The sequence below is a fragment of the Pieris rapae genome, chromosome 22, assembly GCF_905147795.1.
Source record: "Pieris rapae chromosome 22, ilPieRapa1.1, whole genome shotgun sequence".
NCBI classification, from domain to species: domain Eukaryota; kingdom Metazoa; phylum Arthropoda; class Insecta; order Lepidoptera; family Pieridae; genus Pieris; species Pieris rapae.
In genome coordinates, this window is record NC_059530.1 from 4,828,188 (window position 1) to 4,851,843 (window position 23,656).

The 23,656-nt window shown below is 33.1% G+C and overlaps 1 protein-coding gene across 1 annotated transcript in view; it reads right to left on the reverse strand.

Moving 5' to 3' along the window:
• Window positions 1-23,656, reverse strand: part of LOC123690186 — a 145,997-nt gene that overhangs the window by 92,964 nt on the left and 29,377 nt on the right. The window contains exon 4 of the mRNA XM_045633296.1: window positions 22,975-23,133. Within this exon, the coding sequence (XP_045489252.1) occupies window positions 22,975-23,133 (159 nt within the window). The remainder of the gene's footprint in view (window positions 1-22,974; window positions 23,134-23,656) is intronic.

Sequence of the window (23,656 nt, forward strand, 5' to 3'; positions counted from 1 at the left end):
GATAATTTCCCGTTTATACACCAAGAAGATTAGGCGGAGTAGCTTCAACTTATGAGTCCTAATCCTGAGGGCGGGAGTTTGATCCCCGGTTGGGTATCATTCGACTTTTTGTGCGAATCTCACATTCGCTCATTTGAAGAAGAAACAAATAAAAAAGACTGATGCTTCTCTATGAAGAAACGGTTGTAGCCTGGCGCTGTTATCATTATATATATTTGATTATGATTTTACTGTTTCCAGTTATGTATGTACATAATATGTCCTTACATACATATGTAAGGACTCCGTTTCACCACTTAGACTTGCAATAGGTCCGTTGTGCGTGATTTTACCAGTTAAATAAATGTCTAAAATGTATATTTCATAATAATGTACCTAGTAATATACAAACAAGTGAAATAGTATATTTATTTTATTGAGAAATTAATATAATAAAAATTAATAACGGATGTAATCTGAGGCCGTGACATGCTTGTAGCGACATTATTGTTGCCAGTTAAAAAAATGTCTAAATGTGTATTTCGCGAAAAACTATATAATAATAATTAACCTAGTAATATAAAAATGAAGTAGTAAGCGAAATAGTATATTTTCTCAAGTAATATTCTTTAACGGTGACACTATTTATTACACCCACAAAAAACCCACATACATAAGAGTATACCTGTGTTGAAACAACCAAAATTAAACGCCTTCGTATCAATCCATTATGAACAAGTTGAAACTGCAATAGACCTTGCAACCTGACACCAAGGATGTATGATTGATGTGACGTGTAATATGGCGCCCGATAGCAATTTGTTTACCCTTATTGATCTACCTACAGTTTTCTACCCTCGTTGTTTTAATAATCAAGCAATCCCCAGGGATCTAATTTACAGGAAGACTGGAAACCTATGAAAGCACAGATTCCCATCAACGACCAGACAATATAGATAATTAACTATTTCTTTTGTTTCGCTGTCTTCAGTTTAATTGCGAAACTGCCTTTTATATGTAGTATGTTCAAGTTTATGTATTAGCTAGTAGCTTGTAGCTGGCTAGCTCTCTATAAAAAAACACAAACATAAATCTTTAAGTCAATTATTAAACTCTTTTGTCGATTTACACAGTAAGTGTACAAGTTTATATTATTGCTTAATATATAAACTAAAAGAACTGATAACATAAAAATACATTTTAACATTGGTACCACACTCAGGTGAACCACCAGTTAAAAATACCATTAATACAAGAAACGAATCGAAAACATTACAACAAACATAGAGAAAAAAATATGTTTTTATATGTTAGATCCAATCACACGCCAGATTCATAAAAAATACCAAATTATCTAATACATAAAACTTTCGTTTCACATGAAATTTTGTGTGCAAATTGGTTATGTCTGCGAAATGGGTATCTTTTTTTCATTCATATTGCTGTTGAAAAGCCGACAAATTTTGTTTTTTTTTTATATTTTAGACAATTTTTTTGTTTTTACAATAAAATAATACAAACCTTTATCATGACTCCACTACGATAAATTCTTATTTTTAATTTGTTAATGAGGTTTAGATAGAAAAAATTCACAGAAAAACCTAAAAGTTTTCATTGCGCAAAACCGAACAGTCTCTGGGGTAGCATAGCAAAATGTTCCATTTTGGTATGTACTAAAAAAGGTAGGCTAGGCTAGGCATTAAGAAGAAACGAATTTCGCGGGGGCAGCTATTAAAGAGATATACATTATAATTGATTATAAACTAATCTTAGATCATAAGTCCTTATTTGTTAAAAGCTCCCATCTTTGAACTTAAATTCCTCAAATCATTACGTTTATATACTAACGAAAATTTTATATTTTAATTCTCATTCTAATAATTGATAAAAAAATCAGAAAGAGATCCAGACGTAAAGAGAATCTGTTTCATGATCATTTTTAAATCTAATAGGCAAGTAGGTAAGCCTCTTGTGCCTGACGCACGCCGTCAACTTTTTGGGTCTAAGACATGTCGGTTTCCTCACGATGTTTTCCTTTACGATCAAGTGTTAAATGTGCACATTGAAAGAACGTCCATTGGTACACCGGGATTCGAATCTACGACCTCAGGGATGAGAATCGCACGCTGAAACCACTAGGCCAACACTGCTCTCCTAATTTTGATAATGACAAAGAACACAAAAACACCAAAAATGTGTATTATCGGTCTTTTACTTTGTATTTTGTTATGAAATACACATTAGAGACAATACTAGGAAACATAACGCGTTTTTATCGCGTTGTTATGTGTCATTCTACGCCCTTGATTTGAGAACTGGCAGTAAATGTAAAATTAGAATCATTTAATTAATTGTTAATTAAATTAAATTTAATATTTCCTTTTTTTTTTACGTTCATAAGTGTAGATTATGTTACCTACATGAATAAATGATTTTTGTTTGTTTGATTTATTTTGTCTAAATAACTTTCTACTGTCTGTCTAAATATGTCCTTTGTCTTTCTGCACTTTATCTTAGCTATTTTTTTTACAGCAGTTACAAACGAGGGTGATTTTTGAAGTGAAACTTCTTTAGGCATGAAAGTAAATTTTTTACGGAACATCACGAAGATGTGCAACGATTTTGTCGAAGGAAAGGGAGAGAATGATTGAGAGAGAGAGTGAGAAAGGGAGATCGATAAAAAACACGCTATTGATTGATGTATTCGTTAAGTGGTTATATTGGAACTTTAGATGGCAATTCATAACCTGTTGTGCAGTAAACGTAGATTTTTTAAATTATTTATATTATCATTAGTATACAATGTGAAGATAGATATGGAGTGATCTTATACTGATACAAGATCATTTATTGGGGCTTTTATCTTAGTAATAATTAATTTACAAAGAAGTTTTACTTCTGACATGTGTACGTACTTTTTACGCACGCACTTTCTTTATTTAATTATTGTACGTTTTATTTATTACTTATTGTACTATATTTTTGTATACACCCAACGAAGTGTTAATAAAAAATATAAAAATACAAAGTGTGAATAGGAATGAAATATAAACACAATTTTGTATAAATCAAATAGAATTCTGAATAGCTGACATCGTCCTTTGACCCTTGCACGTGTCCATCATAAAACTTCTTTACAACACTCCCTACGTTATTACTCGTATATGGCAACATAGAGCGATAAAGTGACAATATTGGGTCTTTCCTTTAGCGAAAATCCGGGAAAATTGCCACAACAAACGTGGCACACGTTGAAAAGTAACATGTGATGCTACAAATGTATTTTAACTGATCTTTTTATGCTTAATTTCAATTTATGCACATATAAATCAAGAATACACATTCACGCACACACACATATTACACACAGAACTCAACCAATAAATTATAAGTTGTGTGTTTAAATTGTCTTGGTACGTAATGTTCATGGCTAAATCTAAATCACAGAACAGACTTTATTTTATTTATACTTATGTTACTTTAATGACGTTGTGGTTTATGACATTTTCCTTTGAATAATTATAATGTAGAGGGAGGGTAAAACTTGCTGACTTTCTTGCCCGTTCTTCTCTAAATAAGGCCTCCTGGTAGTTTTGCGAACGGATTGCGTAGTCTTGCTCTTTCGCGAATTTTCTAAACGTTAACATTCATAAATATGGCTGAAGACGCATCTAAACTGAATAAACGAATTTTGCTATATAATTTCAAAGATAGTAAATATTATCCACATAGATCAGATCCAAATCTGTGGATTATATAAACTGTTAAATTTTTTGTTCGTATTGTAATTGTATTATATGCAAAGTGTAAGTAAAATATTATCACTGGTAAGACAATCCTCTCTTATTGTTACCAAACTAATTTTCGCCTTATCCTTACGACTAACAATTTGTTTTTTTCTTCATGTTAAGAATATGGAAACGAGGTAAGTACTCTGGGCTTATTATTTTAAAATATAAATGAATCTCTATTTCCCTTGGTCACGACATGCGTGAACGGCTTATATCATTAAGGGCCTGTTTCACAATGTATGGATAAAGTGCCAAATAGCTATGCAACACATAAATTATTCGAAAGATAAAAGTTCCAAATAAGATACTTCAAATTTTATGACGAATAGCGCTATCTGTCAGTCGTGAAACGCAAAAATAGTATTTTTGCGTTTCACGACTGTCAGATAGTTTCACTAACCTAACCTACCAATAAGTAATAAATAGCTTTTTTGGAACTTATCCGGACATTGTGAAACAGGCCCTTAATATATTATGTCATTTTAAGACAACAAGAGGTTTGCAAGTGCGTTGTCAGCTTTTAAGGTAGTGTAAGTACTTTAAATAATAACCGGCAAAGGCCTTAACGTCGCAATGGTCCCAGGATATGTGGAAAAGCAGGTTTTATATGTAATGCGCAGCATATCACAAACGTATCCATCCAAGCGTTAGGTAGAAAATTTGTTAATAAGAAAATTATATAAGAACCAAAATTAAATTGAGAAACTGTTGACGGTAACGAAATACATGCCACATTTTAAATAATACTCTTGTATACTAGTAATGTTGTCATTCATAATCTTAATATATATAAATCTCCTGTCACCATGTTTGTCCGCGATGGACTCCTAAACTACTTAACCAATTTTAAATAAAATTGGCACACCGTGTGCGGTCTGGTCCAACTTAAGAGATAGCTTAGATCTTTAATTATAGTCGCAATTTTATTTTATTTCAAATTATTTGTTTGATAATATTATTTGATACAATTCTGAAAACTCAAAACAAATGGCGCTATGTTAAAAGTACCAACGTTTCACAGAAGCTATCTGTCTATCTTTCACATAAATTCTCCTACCGTTTCTCTTGAATAGTAATGTAATATAACAAAAGACAAATAATACAAAATAAAACAACCTTAGCCATAGCAACGCTTAGCCGAGTATGCTAGTATTGTTATATTTTTATACAAGTTTTTTTATAGAATAGGGGGCAAACGGGCAGTAGACTCACCTGATGTTAAGTATACCTTACTCTGTTGTTAAGATAAACAACTAAGAAAGATATACCCATAAATGTAAATCTCATAATATATGTTCCGTTGCACTGGCAAAATTCATCGTGCGGATCCGAGTAATGAAAACATGATATTATAACGTAAACCTCGTTTTATAACAGGAATTCTCATCGCGGGCTCATATCTTAAGCAATATAGAGGAAAATAGGAAAGAGACGCCTCCTTCACGGGCATAGGTTAATAGGAAACGTATGCTGTGATGAAGCCTTGGAGCCATCAAAATGTACTTTAATTTATTTATATTCATGTAATAGAAACTTACCGATAATCGATCTAGCTAGGAACCATTTCTAGAAAATGTCATTTTATTCGTGTTTTAGCAACATAAACATAAACTAACTTTTTTTATTGGAAGAAAAATAACAAAAAGGTGGCGTTTGAGTAGTTCCAATTAAAACTGAAAAATAATAAAAAATGACCTATCGGCGAATAATAATACAATTGTTTTAATTGCCTTAACAACACAACACTAAAGCTATTCCAGCACATATATTCTATATTATTAATATTTCATCATTTTATTAGTATGTAATTCGTACTTAGATATAATTTCCAAAAACACAATTTATAAAAAAAAAATACGGAGCAAAGTGGTCATCCAGGTACTTTAAACATAATAATAATAAAATAATACATAAAACCTAAACCTTTATATTACTAATTATAAATAATATTTATTAGCAACTAAATATATCCGTCTCCACATGCAATAATATTCAGGGAGCACAAGTCTCGCGTAAATGTCGCTTCTCTGAGCAAATTTGTAAGCGCTCAAGGTACTGCAAGCAATTGCTTAGGTCATTTTATGGGCCGTAGCATTCGTTCTAGGAAGTCAAATGAAGCCGGATTAAGGAACGTTAAATATATATAAATATGCTTCGAAATTACGGAAATCTTAAAGAATTTTCAGAGACGTTTCACCATCGGATGTCGAGGCATACATAATCCCACCCGTAACCCCTCGAAATCCATAACCAAGAATCATTTAATGCTCTGCCGCGATCTACCACTATGGAGAAACTACCCACTGCAGTTCCGAACCAAATGTCCAAAATAGAGTCCTTCAAGAAAAGAGGCTCTTTGAGTGTCCATGTATCACTTAACTTCAGATGACCTATTGCTCTTTTGCTTCCTGGTCTATAAAATAAAACAAATATGTCTTAGAAATGAATTCTTTTAGCGTCACGATTCTTTAGAACTCGTAAACAGATATTGTAGAGTGATACTGATCACGAAATATTAATCATGAATCTGTCGTACGTATGCCATCGTGGTTATAAAACTCCATATAGTAAAGAAACCACATCTCAAATTAGTTTTATTGCATTCCCCGCAAGCACAGACGCTCCGAACTTTATTGCGCTGGGATTAAAGTAATATTTGCGACTAAATTATGCCGAGGCGTATTAAACGTAGGCGGTCAATACTACGGTGTCTTGTGTGTTTACACTTTATTATGGGAAGTATACCGCACATTCTTCGCGAACGTGAGTGGAGTGCATTCTCGTTTAGATTTGTTCCTGCATTTTGTTTTAAATCATTTACGGGAAATATATTGTAAGGTAAAATGTTGACATCCGTAAGAAAAAACAAAACTTACAGATGCACTTGAACCAGCTCTGAGGCATAAATGGAAATGGGCAGGTCATAAAAATTCAAAGTCATTTATTCATGTATGTAACATAATGTATACTTATGAACGTCAAAGTAGAAATATACATTAAATGCTTCTAATTCTACATTTACTGCCAGTTTTCAAATCAAGGGCGTAGAACGGAAGAGAAGAAATGGCAATAAACTCTCCGCTACTCTTTTTAATCGCCAAGTTTTTTCTTTTACACAACGTTTGTGACATCCATATGACATCTTGAGAAATAAAGAATAATAAAATAAATTAAATACAAAGATTTTTATCAGCAGGAGGCATGGTGAAATAGGAGCACGCACTTACATACTCGTTAGTATTGATTTTGATTGTAGCGCCCAGTTACTTAAACTTTAAAATCGATCCCGATATTGACAGAATTTTCAAAATTGTCTACACAGCCTTTGTCTGGCTTTAATAGGCAATTTAGAACTGTTGTCTACCACACATGGCGTCGAATCTATTAGACGTCTTGTGTTGTGCACTAGATGGCACTACCTAAGGTATATATTTAAAAACGTATAACTAATAAAATTACTCGTTTCAAAATGCATCTTCAATATTCCTGCAATATGCAGCAAAAAGCGAAACATCAATGTGTGCGACAAAAGTTTACAGTTGAATGAGTTGGCAAAATTTTCTCAGAAACGATAGTTCGATAGACTCCGAGGCGAAAGCTAGCAAGGGATCGAGAAATATACGCCCGGTATGATTGGATGATTCAAATACATATATGTTTATATTAAAAATCCATCCATCGATACGTTGTTCATAGAGCTATCTGGTGTTTTGGGGCTGGTAGCCTTAATTTAATTGAAATAAACAGTTAAATCAACATCTCTTTGTCTTTTGTGTGTCAGACAGTCCCTTCGGCAGAGACAATTTAAGCGCTCAGAAATAACTTACCCACATAGTCCTCCTACCCACATACATACATGCGATCCTACGTTCTCTAACATGATGATCATATTTTTATACAAGAATTACTAATTCAAGTATAAACTATTAAAAAATCGGACTTTTTCAAAGTTTATATTACTCAGCAAAATTAATTGCTTACGGATGACATCAATGGGGATACTCTTTACACGGGGCATGTATTTCTGTGGCTGTTGTCAAGTATATGAACGAACTTGTATCTGAAGTCGAAACTCTACTACGTGGAGTAGATTAAACCTAGTCCAATTTACCCCAAGAAGACACAAGTTTTCAAAGAAAGAGCCTTCCAATTCTTATAAGGCGGGCAACCCGAGCCCTCTGGCATTGAGAGTATCCATGGGTATTACTTAACATTAGGTAAGCCCTTCTTCTTCGGCTTCTGCCCGTTTGCCACCTGTTCTATAAAAAACATAATATCTTTCTAGTAGAATAGAGATATATGATATAATAAAATTAATTAATATTGAAGTTTCTCCAATCTCCCTTAATACACTTCAGAATGACTTTTGTTTCTCACATTCAACACCAGTAAAATCAGAGTATTTGAAATGCAGGAAGGGCTACCATCGATCCGTTCACACCCTTTAGATATGATTAGTAGGTAATTGAATCTCGGGGTGAGATCCACAGTTTAGTTTTCTAATTTACGAGACTTTCACTCTAGAGAGTGAAAGGGTTGAATTTAATTATCTCAACACCGAAACTGTAAATCTTCTAAAAAAATTATCGTAATTTTAACTCGATTTGAAACTAAGTGTAAATCTAATTATAATTCACTAGCTGACTTGGCAAACGTTGTTTTGCCATGTACTCGTATATTATTTATAGAAAAGTTTTGTTAAATGCAAATAACTATCTACTATAATAAAAAATAGGGGTTGATCGTAGATGAGTGAAAAGTAAGGGTTGTATGTATTTTTGTACGCTGTATCATAAAAGAAATAAAACAAATAATTTGGACAAAAATAAATATTTAGGAGGATGAAGAAAAGATGATGTCCGATTCGTAGACCTAACCGGCATACAAAATTTACCAAAAATCGGTCGAGGCATTTCATATACAATTAGATATAAAATAAATTACAATGTCACTAAAATTAAAGAACGGCTGCTATTAAATGTATTAATCAAATCAATGTATCAAAAAAAGTTTAATAAATTACAGTGTCAATTGAAGCATTCATTCGTCAAATTTCAGTTATTATAAAAATATGTAAAGAAATAATTATATTTCTTAGTGATTTTGTTGCATTTAATTTGTATGTTAGTCTGTAGAAAAGACTCTAGTTTTAACCTATCATATAAATTATTATTCGAAGATTTGTTTGTTAGAACACATTTATAAGATAAAATAGGATAAAAATGATTTCTTAAGTCATTTTTAACAAAATCTAAATGTTATTTCTTGTAGTACATATTTCTGCAACACCTTTGAGGTTCAATCATCATACTGTAACCAGTACATATCCCATTTGTCCCCATTTCGAAGAACGCGTTTTAGCCATTAGAAATTTTTTTTTTTTTAGAAAATTATTAAAGAATTAGGAGCAATCGCATTTTCATTTTGTTTTTATATAAAGTATATTATTGTTTTCTATAATTTCTTTTTATTAAATATTGTATGCTATGTTTTACTGAACTAAATTGAATTAACGGAAACATATAATTCATATTATAAGTTTATTTCCTTTCTAACATTAAATTATGAAAATGTAGAATATCATAGATTAGCAATAATAGCTAATTTATCTGTGGCAGATTAACTCATCAAACATTTTAAAAAAAGAATTTCCAAATCCCCGTATCAATGTTTATGGGGTGCTACTTTCTGCATACATTTAGGTGATAATCATCTATAGCGTAAACTTTATATTCCGGCTGCGTCCCACTCAAATTTGATAATGAAAGGGCTCCAAGTGTACTGCTGAGATAATGTAAATAGTATGCAAATTTAATTCCCAAGTCCGTTTTCAAATGAAACATTTTCGGGTGTTTTACAACTTAATCGACGGCATGTAAAGAAATTTAGCGAAATTGACGCACAGATAAACAGATTAACCGAAACTAACCGAAAATAACCAAAAATTTCCGAAACCAAAGGTAACCGAAAGTAGCCGAAAATAACCGAAAGTAACCGAAAATAAACAAAACTAACCGAAAATTTCCGAAACCGAAGACAGTCGAAAGTAGCCGAAGCTAGCCGAAAATAACCGAAACTAACCAAAAATAACCGAAAACAACCGAATTTAACCGAGGATTACTGAAAATTTCCGAAACCGAAGCTAACCGAGGATTACCGAAAATTTCCGAAACCGAAGATAACCGAAAGTACCCGAAAATAACCGAAAACAACCGAATTTAACCGAGAATAGCCGAAACTTACCGAAACTTACCGAAAATAACCGAACATTTCCGAAACCGAAGCTAACCAAAACTAACAGAAAATTTCTGAAACCGAAGCTAACCGAAATTAGCCGAAAATAACCGAAGTAACCGAAAATTTCCGAAACCTAAGATAGCCGAAAGTAGCCGAAGCTAGCCGAAAATAACCGAAAACAACCGAATTTAACCGAGGATTACCGAAAATTTCCGAAACCGAAAATAACCGAAACTAACCGATACTAACCAAGAATAACCGAAACCGAAGCTAACCGAAACTAACCGAGAATAACCAAACTTTTTTGACGTCGTCGACGCCCAAAGCTAACAAGCTTCAAAAAGCATACGAAAAAATACCTCTTAGTTAAACGGACGAGACAAGAAACTCATAAGTTTTAATACTAGATAGGTGTATAAAGTTAAGATAATTTTAAAAGAGCTTTAAAGCTTTTCGCATTCCTGAAAGTGAGGATAAATGATTGATGGCAACGTGCCGTCGTGCCATCACAAGCACTTTCACTAACATAGAAAATATTTTACTCACTCCACGCTACGTGTCAACGAACCCGAAGAGTCTTTCTAGACTAGACCGGATTCTTTTATGAAGTATTATAATAACAAATCTTAACATCCGAGCTTTCAATTTTTATTTTTTAGTATCAATTATTTTTTTCTATTACTGTAACTTATTGTTAATGTTTCTACCTCCGTTAAAATTATATTTCCTTTGAACCCTGGTTATGTCAATAGTAATGAAAATACATGATTATTATTAAGCATTATTTAGATACAATTTTTTAACACAAACTAATAAAATCTGCCAAGAAACCAAAATTATGACGATTAAACAACTATATGTTTAGCACCTGTATCTTAATATTAAAAAATCAAATACATAACTACACGCAATACTCGTCGAGCGAGTTTGTTTATCTTGCCGAAGCCGCGTAAAAATTATTTGAAGAAGTCTATTAGGTATGAGGGTGTGAAATTATTTACCAAATTACCATCTAAAATTCGCAATATTGGTGCGTTTGACAAATTCAAAAAGGTAATAAAGATGCATGTTATTGTGAAAATATTTGACTAAAATTGAGACGGCTAATGGCGTGCATCTCGTTCGTATTTATTAATATTAAGTTTCTCATGCAAATAAAATATTTTTTAATGAGAAATAAATTATTTAAACATTAAACATTAGAGAAATCGTCATTGGTATATCTACATGTAGAAATAATAGAGTAGTTGTAGGAAAAACAAATACATCCATTATTAGGGAGACAACAGGCGGCCTTATCGCTAACAAGCCATCAAGGTAACCCTAGTAAGGAAATAAGTGCAAAAAGTGCATATTGGGCGTTTCGAGTAATACGTAAGCAATTATGTTGCCTTGGATTTTCTTCCCCGTACCTCTTTACAGTGATAGTAATCAAAGCTATCAAAAATAATAGTCCAAAAACGTATTTTTTGTAGGAATCTTCGATAATTCATTACGTTTTCAGGCTTAGACAATGTGTGGGTATAAAATCGCTTTATCCATCTTAATTTTATACTTGGAAAATTGGAATGATAATCGACTAATAAAAGTAGACAGAGTCTCCAACTAATATTTTTATTGAATTCACATTTTAAAATAGCGTGGAGCACTGGCACACATGAGTAATAGTCTACATACACTACACGGTCAGCTGCTGCGAACTATGTGCGCCGCCATATTGGCCTTGGCTGCTATGACGAGCGCCTTTCACTTTATCCCTACTCCGCGGGCGACCGTCACGCGACATGCGCCACACAGACCACAAAGTTTGAGACGATGTAATAAAAGTTTCACTTTCATAATTAATTACTCTTGGCATTATGACCTTAAAAGAAAATTAAAGACCCTGCCCCCTATAGTGCTTACATAATACTTGATCAGCCCCTAAGAACTCAAAAAAAAATACAATTAACTGAAATTATAGAATTACCTAACTAAATCTAAAATAAGACAGTAAAAATAATAACCATACAACAGACAGAACGTGTTTTTATGCCTGTTTTCTCTTTTCTTTAAAATTCCTAAATCCCAAGGAAGAATTGTATTTTAAAGTGATTTAACAGGAACGCACAAAACATCGCATTAGAGCTACTCAAGTTACAAACCTCTTTTAGTTTAAAAACCTCTCTTTGTCAGAAACATAATAGATTGATACCGGATCTCTCGAACATTGAATTTTTCGTCTTTTATCAGTAAAGAGAGGGAGGCGTTATCGCTTTTCGACCGTTTGTTTGCGCAATATTCGGACGATAATTTTAAATTGCTATTTAGTTATAAAATTATATGAAAATAATGGACCGAAAAACGTTATCAGGACTTTAAAAAAATAAAAATAGGTAAAAAAACTTTTTACGTTTTTATGTTAAACATACATTGCAATGGAATACAGTTCTAACAAAACCACTTCTTATACACAAGATAATTGTAATATTTATACTATATAGTATTCAATTCTTCAAATATATATTTGAGAGAGCAGTGTTGGCCTAGTGGCTTCAGCGTGCGACTCTTATACCTGAGGTCGTAGGTTCGATCCCCGGCTGTGCACCAATGGAGTTAATTTCTATGTGCGCATTTAACATTTGCATGAACGGTGAATAAAAACATCGTGAGGAAACCGACATAACAAGTCTTAGACCCAAAAAGTCGACGATGTGTATCAGCCACTGGGGGCTGATCACCTACTTGCCTAATAGATTTAAAAATGATCATGAAACAGATTCAGAAATCTGAGGCAAAGACCTATAGAGGTTGTAGCGCCACTGATTTATTTATTTATACGATATATCTCCCAAAACATATTGCGGTAAATTTAATACTAATTAAATAGTATCAAATTGCGCGTATGAATTGACAGCCTAAGCGGGGAGTGTAATTTAGGAGCGATTCAAGATCCCTTCAATTTGTGAATACTACGCTATCAATCAATATTACTCACATATCGATAACTTGCGTAAAATTTCTTTAGGTTCCTCGATACAGGGCAAAAATTTAAACGATTATATGTATTTAACTCAAAATCAAAGTCAAACATTATTTATTCATGAACGTACAAAAAAAATATACATGGAATGGTTTTAACATTTTTAAACGGTTTTATTTAGCTCACCCCGTTTGTTTTATTATTTATTCTTTCTTCTTGAGTCAAATTTAGTAATTCAAATTTCACCCTCTTTCTGTCAACCGATTAATCTGAAATTTTGTATACACTTTGGATTTTGGTGACAATACAATTATGTTTATTCATTATCATTATAAATTCAAGATGGCCGCCGCTACAAAATGGCGGATAATTTATGTTTTATTAATCCCATCAATATGGGTATCAAATGAAAGGGCTCAACAAGCAGAATACAATATACTATAAAAAAATTGAAATCTAAGATGGCAGCCGCTACAAAATGGCGGATAACGTAGGTTTTATCAATCCCATCAATATGGGTATCAAATGAAAGGGCTCAACAAGCAGAATACAATGTACAATAAATAACGGGCAATTAACCTTGCAATAATGAAGAACTAAATGAATAAAACAGAATGCGAAATAAAAACTAAAAACTAGTAAATAAAAATAGGTAAAAAAACTTTTTAAGTTAAACGGTTTTATGTTAAACATACATTGCAATGCTTAAGATAAATGTACTAAAAACCAAAAAATAATAAAACACATACAGTCGTTGGAATTATAAACATATGCATAGACTAGACTAAAGTAAAACCGCCAGTTACTGCCAGTTCTCAAATCAAGGGCGTAGAACGGTAGAGAAGAACTGGCAATAAACTCTCTACCACTCTTTTTAATCGCCAAGTTTTTTTTACACAATGTTTGTAAGGAGCTGCAACCATTACACCATGTTCCATATGAAATCTTGTGTAATAAAGAATAATAAATTAAATTAAAAACAAAGATTTGTTCTCTATCAGCAGGAGGCATGGTGAAATAGGAACACGCACTTACATACTCATGAGAACAACACGCAAATACGAAGTATAAACAACTAATATCACCACTCGACTTTAGAGTCGACTTGATTCTAAGGCACGCCAGTTTCCTAACTATATTGTCTACGAGCGAGTGTTAAGAGCGCAAGAACGCCAATCGTATCTCTAGTAACCAAGCTCTCAAAAATAATTAACCATTAAAACGTACAAGCTAATAAAAGGATAAAAAATTTAATACTAGCTATTTTAGTAACGTACAACAAGGTATTAGACGGCTCCACCGCTCTCATTTATACTTAATCCTATTTGATATATTGGTCCATTAGGAGCGCTGTCCCAGCCTCCTTGCCGAGATTGTAAGAAAATACCAAGTAACGATACACCTTTATGGACGGACTCTCACTTTGTATCGGTTTGTTAGGGATGAAATTTCGCATTATGGTGAATATTGTTAAGACAAAGTGTTCGTTTCTGCCTTTACATATTTATAATGGGTTATCTATTGTAAATTCTATTGTAAATGTATACGCACATTCTTGTTATAGTTTTAATACGAAAAACCGTGCATTCAAAAGTGAATTTAAAAAAATCAGTGCCGCTACGACCTCATTAGGTCTTGGCCTCAGATTTCTGAATCTGTTTCATGATCATTTTTAAATCTAATAGGCAAGTAGGTGATCAGCCTCCAGTGCCTGACACACGTCGTCGACTTTTTAGGTCTAAGGCATGTCGGTTTCCTCACGATGTTTTCCTTCCCCGTTCGAGCAAATGTTAAATGCGTACATAGAAAGAAAGTCCATTGGTGCACAGCCGGGGCTCGAACCTACGACTTAGGGACGAGAGTCGTATGCTAAAGCCACTAGGCCAACACTGCTCAAAAGTGAATCAACTAATAGAAATATTGCTATGAAAATATACTATGAAAGCGCAGTATATGAATAATAATAAATAATACAATATAGAAAAGCTTTAATCCATTCATCTGAAAAGTTGAGTAAGGCTTGAGCATATTTCTTCAAGGTCCTTACGGGTAGAAAATATAATGTGGAAATGATGAAGAGACTGAGACTGAGAGTGCCAAATCATCACACTCGGCGTGGTAAGCAAATGTGGTCGTATTTGCTTGCAGTGCCTCAAGTAAGCAAATCAAATTTGTAATTTTTATCAACAATTTTGTGTGAACAGAATAGTGTTGAACTAGGTTTCAGTGTGTTTTGATCTTCGGCTATGCACCAATCTGATACCTAATCACTACCGAATATATCAAACTCTGGATAAGTAGTGGCAGTTATATGCCAGAAGAGAGGTGTCTGAGCTAGGTTAGTTTTACTGCAAAAAGGAACATCATGAACACAGATTTTTATCAGATTTTCTAAGAAAACACCTTTGTTTCATAGACAGTGGCAACGCTAAATCCCATTTGAGGAGACGCTGAACACGGCTTGAGTGCGCAAATGTTTCGAATTATTCCAGCCGAGCGCTCGGAGTTTCCTATCAAAGAAAACGATTTGTACACATCCTTATTCGTCTGTCTATGTTTAAATGAACGGTAAATATGCCTTTTTGTGTGCCTTTGTTTAGTTCAGCGTTTACGAAAACACTTGCTTTACATAATATTTGCTTCACATTTCTTTTAACTAGTGAATTCGGCGATGGTCAGCCAGGAAAATAACTTTAGTAGAAATTTCAATAGTAAATTTTTGAAATATACTTGGTAGAAATTCATTATATCAAAATTAACCGGCTTGCCGATTAATTATTAGTATTTTTATTTTTAGTGGTAACTTTTTTAGTATTTCACACTTTTATGTACCTAATATGTAAATGCAGCAATAAAGGCTTTATTATTATTATTATTATATATCAAAAAGAGAGTATTTTGTAGTAAGCTTGTTAGATCCATTTTTTTAAACTTGAGAAGGATTTTTAAAAGTTTACCATAGAGTGCACCAGTACATGGAACTGAAATTTTAAAATTAAAGACGTGTAGACAGGACAACGTCTGTCGGATCCGCTAGTTTATTATGAAACTCAACAGAAAATGCCCCAATCCAGACTTAAGAATTGTATAAAAAAGAAATTGATTAGTAGTCGAGTCAAAAATTATATAAATTAGTGACTAAATATCAATTTAACAATAATTGTGATGTGTCACACTTCGCCATTCAAGAAATATGTATCGCAATACAACAAGGAGATGCTAGCATTAAAGTTACACTGCCACAAACCAAACATTTAAATTAATTTTTGTTTTTTTAATATTTTATAATTAATATGTTTCTGACGAAAATTGTACTTTTATTATTCAATACATTTCAAATAAAATATCAAGATGCTGTGTTTTTTTTTTAATTTAATGTCTGTCATGTCAATCATATTATATTTATTGATGAAAAAAAATTGTGTACATTTTCTTTACGTATCTATGTTTATTAATAATAATTATCATTGATATTTTGTTATTTCATCGTCTAATTTGTGTCTGTGTATGCATACGAATGATGTTCTGCATTTAAGTTTAAAAAAAATTGTGTCTTGTATATACCATGTATATGTAATTGATGTTTTGCATTTTGTTGGTGTAAATTCTCTTTTGGTGTCTGTGTTACTTAAATGACTTTGTGGTTTATGACATTTTCCTTTGAATAATTGTAATGTAGAGGGAGTGTAAAACTTGCTGAGTTTCTTGCCCGTTCTTCTCAGAACAAGGCCTCCTGGTAGTTTTGCGAACGGATGGCGTAGTCTTGCTCTTTCGCGAATTTTGTAAACGTTTTTGACATTCATAAGCATGCCCTCAGACGCATCTAAACTGAATAAACGAATTTTGATTTAATTTGTGTTCCTTAAGAATAAATTAACATTTAGTTGGATGATCGCGACACCGAGGATCTCCAGACGGCCCTCCAAGACTTTCTTCCTTGATTAAAACTCGGAATAGTAAGCGGCGAAGCCATTTTCCCTGCGTCCCCGTCTCTCGAGAAAACTAATATTGAAACGTGCGGATGAGAAAACTTTTTTTTCTGCACTTTCTAGTTATGACAGAACATTTTTCAGCTATACAAATGTTTACTGAAGAAAATACTTCATTTGAACTTATTAAAAGTGTAAAAAAGCCCTTTGACAGACGCGACGCAAAACAATTTCTTAATCGTAAATAGAACATTATAACTAGAAATTAAATAGGCATTTTATAATTCAACGAGTGACTGTATTGGTGTGGAAATATTAAAAAAAACTTTACCACCTCTTTGTATCTGTTTCGGGATTTGTTTTTTTTTATAGCCAATTCGGTGAGCTTTCTATGTCTGAAACACGTTCATTATTTATTCTAAATTTAAAAACTCGCGCCAATAATAACGTTTCTAGGCACGACACAGATCACTTGAAATAATTTTTTGGCTATTCTAAGTTTAAAAATTCGCCCAAATAAATTTTTTTGGGCGAATTTTCTTACTAAGACAGAAAAGTCCATTGGTGCAAAGGCCCATTGGGGTTGGTCGAGCTTGAGGATGAAAATTACATGCTTAAGCCACTAGGCCAAAACTTCTCTTGCATAAGAAACATTGGGTAGGTATATACAATAAACATTTTTCATTTTTTTTGCATCTATAATAGTGCGAGCACTCACATCCAACATGAACCTTTGAGATCATTAGTTTGTTGTTCTAAATTTAAAACTTTGTATAACTCTAATTTACAACCAGCAGTCTGGATACATATCGAATAAATTTTTAAAATATTCTAAATTTAAAAACACGCGTCATTAAGAACATCGCTTGACAATCACGACACAGAGCACTCGACTTAATGTTAAGCTATTCTAAACCTAAAAATTCGCCGAAACAAAATAGCAGGTTATTTTTTTCTGCGTTTTTGATTTGTTCTAAATTTAAAATCTTCTAATTAACACCAGTAAATACTTTGTACTTTACTCCAAATATGATTGTCATGAGTAGATTTTTCCCTCAAACTTCGGCATAATCCTGATCCATCGTTACAGAACTTGTAAGTTGTTCGCGTCTCGGATAATCGAGTTTATACTTGGAGGACCGCCATCAATCATTTATCCTACTTTCCGCGAATACACGCCGAGGAAAAACTTTAAAGTGCTCCATGTTACTGTGACACATCGAACACTTGATCATTTGCACGACCCACTTGAATTATAAGTTTGACATGTTTACATTATTACGAAGTTAACGGCCTCACATGCATACCCCAGTTAAATTGAGAGTTAAAGTTTCTCACTGCAAAGAGGTTTACGAAAGGCTTAACTGGGTTTTTAACTGACTGAAATGTACTATGCTAGAAACTGGAGTCATAGCATAATATATAATAAATACTTACAATCTCTTTCATTCTTTCTTCATCTCATTATTTAATGTTAACTATTTTAGACTAAAACTAATACGGTTTTTTTATGAACTAAAAATTATAAATAACTCAAAAGACACGTTATAGCGAAATAATTAAAATGTTAATTTTTCTAAATATGAATAAGCGTGCTGTAAAAAGGTTTTATAACTTAAAAATAAAAATACAATTGCATCCTAAAACGTAAAAATTCGAAATTCAAATGAAAAAATGGAATTAGTGAATGATCTAGACAGAGTCGTATGAGTGTTTTATGAGCACTTAAGTGCCATCCAAAGAGGGATGCTTAAAACTTGAGCATCCGAGACCGCAGTGGGATCGAGTAGGCTCTACTTATAACATGACAATGTCAGATTTCATCGTCGAGGACATTTTTATGGGCAGTGACAAAAAGTTTATGAATACAGTTTCTATGAAATACATGCTAAAGTAAATTCTTTTTTTAAATTGTTTTAACAAAGAGCGTATGAACTCTTAAAATGCCGGCAACACGAGTTATCTGGTATTGTGTGTCCATGGGCTGCGATGTTATATATTTATTTATTAACACTTCGTTGCATTACAATATAAAAAAAATGATCATAATTAAATAAAAACAAGGGCAACTGGCGGCCTTATCACTTTCGAGCGATTTCTTCCAGGCAACCACTGTGAGTAAAGGAAAAAAAATGTATTATATTATATAAGGTAGGCAAGAAGTGCAAAAATACATATTACATATACAATAAGAAGAAAAAAAAACTTAACAGTTACAAAAAATAAACTAAACTGATACAGGATACACCAAAAAAACTAAAAAGTAAAAAGTGCACATGATGCATTGTAATTTTAGATTTAGATTGATTGTTACTTTATATCAGACTAGCGACCCGCCCCGGCTTCGCACGGGTGCAATGCTGATACTAAATACACTACAGAAAATCTGTGAACGTTGTATATAAAAATGTGGGTTATCCATAAGAGACAGACATATACCATCACGGACTTTTCTGTAGACCTTTTCAATGTGTACAATACTTAGTACATTATTTTGATAAAACTCGTAGGGTTCAGCCTGCGTTTGCAATGTAAGCGGAAAAAATGTAATTATTTACGACATCACATTAGAAACCTCAAAAATAACAGTACTTCTCCACTATTTAATGGATGTTATTATACATATAAACCTTTCTCTTGAATCACTCTATCTATTAAAAAACCGCATCAAAATCCGTTGCGTGGTTTCAAAGATTTAAGCATACAAAGGGACAGAGAAAGCGACTTTGTTTTATACTATGTAGTGATGAGCCTCCACCCATTTGTCCCTTTTTTATAAAACACAGTCACAAAGAAAGATTTCTTTTAAAATAGATTTAAGAAATATAAAACCAAATCGAAAAGAAAATATTAATACCAACATGCAAAGCGTCTGATCTCCAATATTAAACAAAGAATCCCTTTCAAAGCTCCAACGCTTCAACAACGCAAAAAATTAAATTACAATGAATCCAGCAAGTTTCAATTTTCAAAATGCTTCGTAAACTTGAGACGATGCTCGCTGTTCTCTGCATAATATCCTTGCAACTTAAATTTCCATAATTAGTCGACGCCTATCTACCTATCAGTTTAAGAGTAATTCAGCTCTCTTTGTATTCGCAAAATAAACAAGTTTATAATTTACATAATTTTTTTCTCTCTTTATTTTACAAAATAATATAGTATTTTACAATATGTTACATTAGAAAACCACTGTGGTTTGTAATAATGTAACCATAGCAGTCTTGTTTAGGAGCGTGACAAATGCATGTAAAAGTAGTTTTTTTAATTTAGAATTTATGTTGGTTAGTGTTAGGCTATCTATTATGTGATTGGGAGACTATTTATTAGCCGCTGTAACACCACAACGTTCTCTCGCCATATACGTTGTATGCTCTCGATGTACATAGCCGAACTTGCGTTACCGCTAGTTTTTTTATGTCATCTCGAAAAAAGTGCTCGACTAGAAGACATTTTTACTTTTCCTGTTATCGGCAGTATTTTGCATTATTTAAAAAGTCCTCTTTCTTCATTTTTATATGAGCACATTTCTTGATACGATGTGTTTGAGGATTCGCATTTGGAGGTTATATATTTGGTTGAGATATGTCGGATAAGATCTACTCGTAGCTACTTATACCGTAATTCTAAATAAAATAGTAAATCTCAGACCGGGCCGAGTACCAAGTTAGATGTAAATAGAAACTGTTAATTTGAAACTGCAAAAAGTGCCTTAACAGTGTAGCAAGAGGACAAATTAGAGGGAATGGAATATAGTTTACTTAAGTTAAACTTATTACGATCCTCGAGAAACAAGCTCCCGGAGGCTCGCTCGGCGCACGGGTCAAGTGCCCAATTTGTCACCCGCGCAAACTTCCGACTACTTACGTCGAGCCCGTTCGATTCCATTAAACTTTCAACATCTTTTGAAGCTATTTACTTTTTTGAATAGGGATTCTAATTTAGCCCAAACTGCGGAAGTCTCGAATGATTTTTTTTTATAGGGGAGCAAACTGACAGGAGGCTCACCTGATGTTAAGTGATACCGCCCATGGACTAGAGGGCTCGCGAGTGCGTTGCCGGCCTTTTAAGAATTTGTACGTTCTTTTCTTGATCCTTAGTGCGGTTAAGTGAGGTACAAATCAAAATAAAAATCTCAACGGGATACTTACAATGCGCTATCATAAAAATTAAATTACGCCAGGAGTTTCTCTGTAAGTGCACGCCATTTTATAGGGACGTTTCACGATGAAGCGTCAGGGGCACGCCACATCAAACGGTGATATTGCGTCGGGCGCTCGCACAAATCGAATTTGCGAGCACTTTTCTTTCGTTACCAGTCAAAAGCTCAGTTCTTTTTTAAATGCATCAAAGTATTCATACGTATAAAGGGACATTTCTACATAAATTTTATTCATTGCTCAAATATTTTGTAGACCATAAACCATTTTTTTTAAACGAGCAGGACGATAAGGCATAACGTCACCTATGGACACTTTGAATGGCTGAGGGCTTGCGAGTGCGTTGCCGGCCTTTTACCGATACGCTCTTTTCTTGAAGGAGATTTGATGGATTTTTATATATATATTCGGCAGCCGATGTCATGGTCAGCAACGAAGCAAGTGGTTTAGAATTCGGTTTTTCATACCTTTTCACTCAAACTATCATACTGTTTCATAGTATTTCTATTCTCATACTATTTCTATTTGTAAAGGCCATATAAAACGTTGCTAGTAACAAAAGTCAAACTACGTCTAGAGCTAAATCAAATGGCTAATTTGTCAGCAGAAACTTGCAATGGCGGACTTTTGCCACCGCTGCAATTCGATTAAAGTTCCGATGTACTTTACCTACAAGAAGCGCCTACTTAACGCAACAGAGCTATACACTTACGGTAGAAATTAAATTAACTAAGTTATCAGAAGAGCTTCCCTACCGATGCCCTTGAGCACTTAAGAACAAATTGTATTTTCAACCAGAACTAGTTTCGAGTGAAATATATTAGCCGTACTTACCAAACTTTAGATTAGACTGGAATTTATACACTTTTGTTAAAGGTCAAAAGAATTTATAGAAAGTATATATTATAAGTTGTTTTACATTAATTTTATTATTGACATAGTATGAAGAGAGAAAGTGTGATAGGCACCTCCATTTTGAATTACGTTGTAATTTAATAAGTATATATTCATTAATTCACTCACTGACATACACTCACTCACACATTTGCACCCACACACTTACTCATGCACTCAGGCGTGTTATGATGAAAAATAAATAAGGTTAAATAATTTAATTATTTTAAGGAATTTAGAATTAAGTTTGTTTATGGAAGAGCAGGGAACCCTGACACAGTTATTTTTTACTTAAAAAGGTTTCCAAATCTTACACCTAGGAATGAAAATGTACTTAAAATGAATAAACACTTTTTTATTATATGACAGTAATTTAGAGGGTTTCAGATTAGCTTTATAAATAATTAATTTAGTGTAATAAATAGTTAAGGGAGAGACTTATGTACCCTTACGTTACTAAATTCCCTATTATAATAAATTTAAACAATTATTACACACTAGAAGCTAATATCAGTCCTTAAGTTTTTACCACTCATAAATTGTAATTTAAGATTCTCGTTTCCGATTATATCCAATAACATAAGTTATAGATTTACAAACTCTTCCATAAGTCATGTTAGTTTTTTGTTAATCCAACATCGTAATTTGACTACCCCTAATGTTATCTTAGTAAGAAGCTCAAGTTTTAATCAATTAAAGATAGTTGTTACCCATTTTCAAACGAAGTGTTACATTTGACATATATCTGAACATATACATACAACTACCGCCACAAAACTTAAATTTTTACTCACTCCATTCCTTATTGTACATATTTTGATTCCGGTGTAGTTTGACTTCTTGAACAATACATTATACTTCAGCCAATTTTAATAAAAAATATTCACCTCTTGTGAAAAACACATAGAAATCCGCCATCTTTATTCACGCAGAAAGGAAAACCGCACACATGGTAAAATAAAGTCTCATATACATTTGTTAACATTGAATTTAATAACTGTTCAAACTTAATCTGTTCCTACCTTCAGACAGGAACAGGCGATCTGCATCAGGTGGTTGGTCAGGAGCCGGGCGGTGCCTTAGGGTCACATGAAGAGATGGACCCCGCGGTGGAACTTCAGGTGGCGCTGGCTCCGGTGGCGATTCACACTCTCTCTCACTTTGGCAAACATTTGTTGGACCTAAAAATTATATAACTTAATAACAGTTATTATGTAAAATGTGGGATGATAATTTCAATTAATTTTGTTTTGATAACGCGATAAGTCTTTGAGTTTCACCACTAAAAATGATATAACTTGAAACTCACTAAAAATGATATAACTTAATAACAGTTATTATGTAAAATGTAGGATGATAATTTTGTTTTGATAACGCGATAAGTCTTTGAGTTTCACCTCATAGTTGAATAGAACGCGTATTCTGGTTCTATTTAATATTACTTGAAGCGCACCGATTCGTTAAAGCAACTTTGCTGTGTTTATTTCTTTTATTTATACATAATAATCATTGACAAAGCAAGCATTGGCGTGTGAGTGGAGTGGGGTGTGAGTTATGTACTGAGATATTTCGGTGGTGATGTACTAAAGTGTTTACAAAGAAATATTTAAAACTTTCTAAACTTAGTTACGTAGTACGTTAGTACTTAGTCAAGTTGCACAACTAGCAACTACCTACACTCTATGGAAAACTGTTTTACAAAAT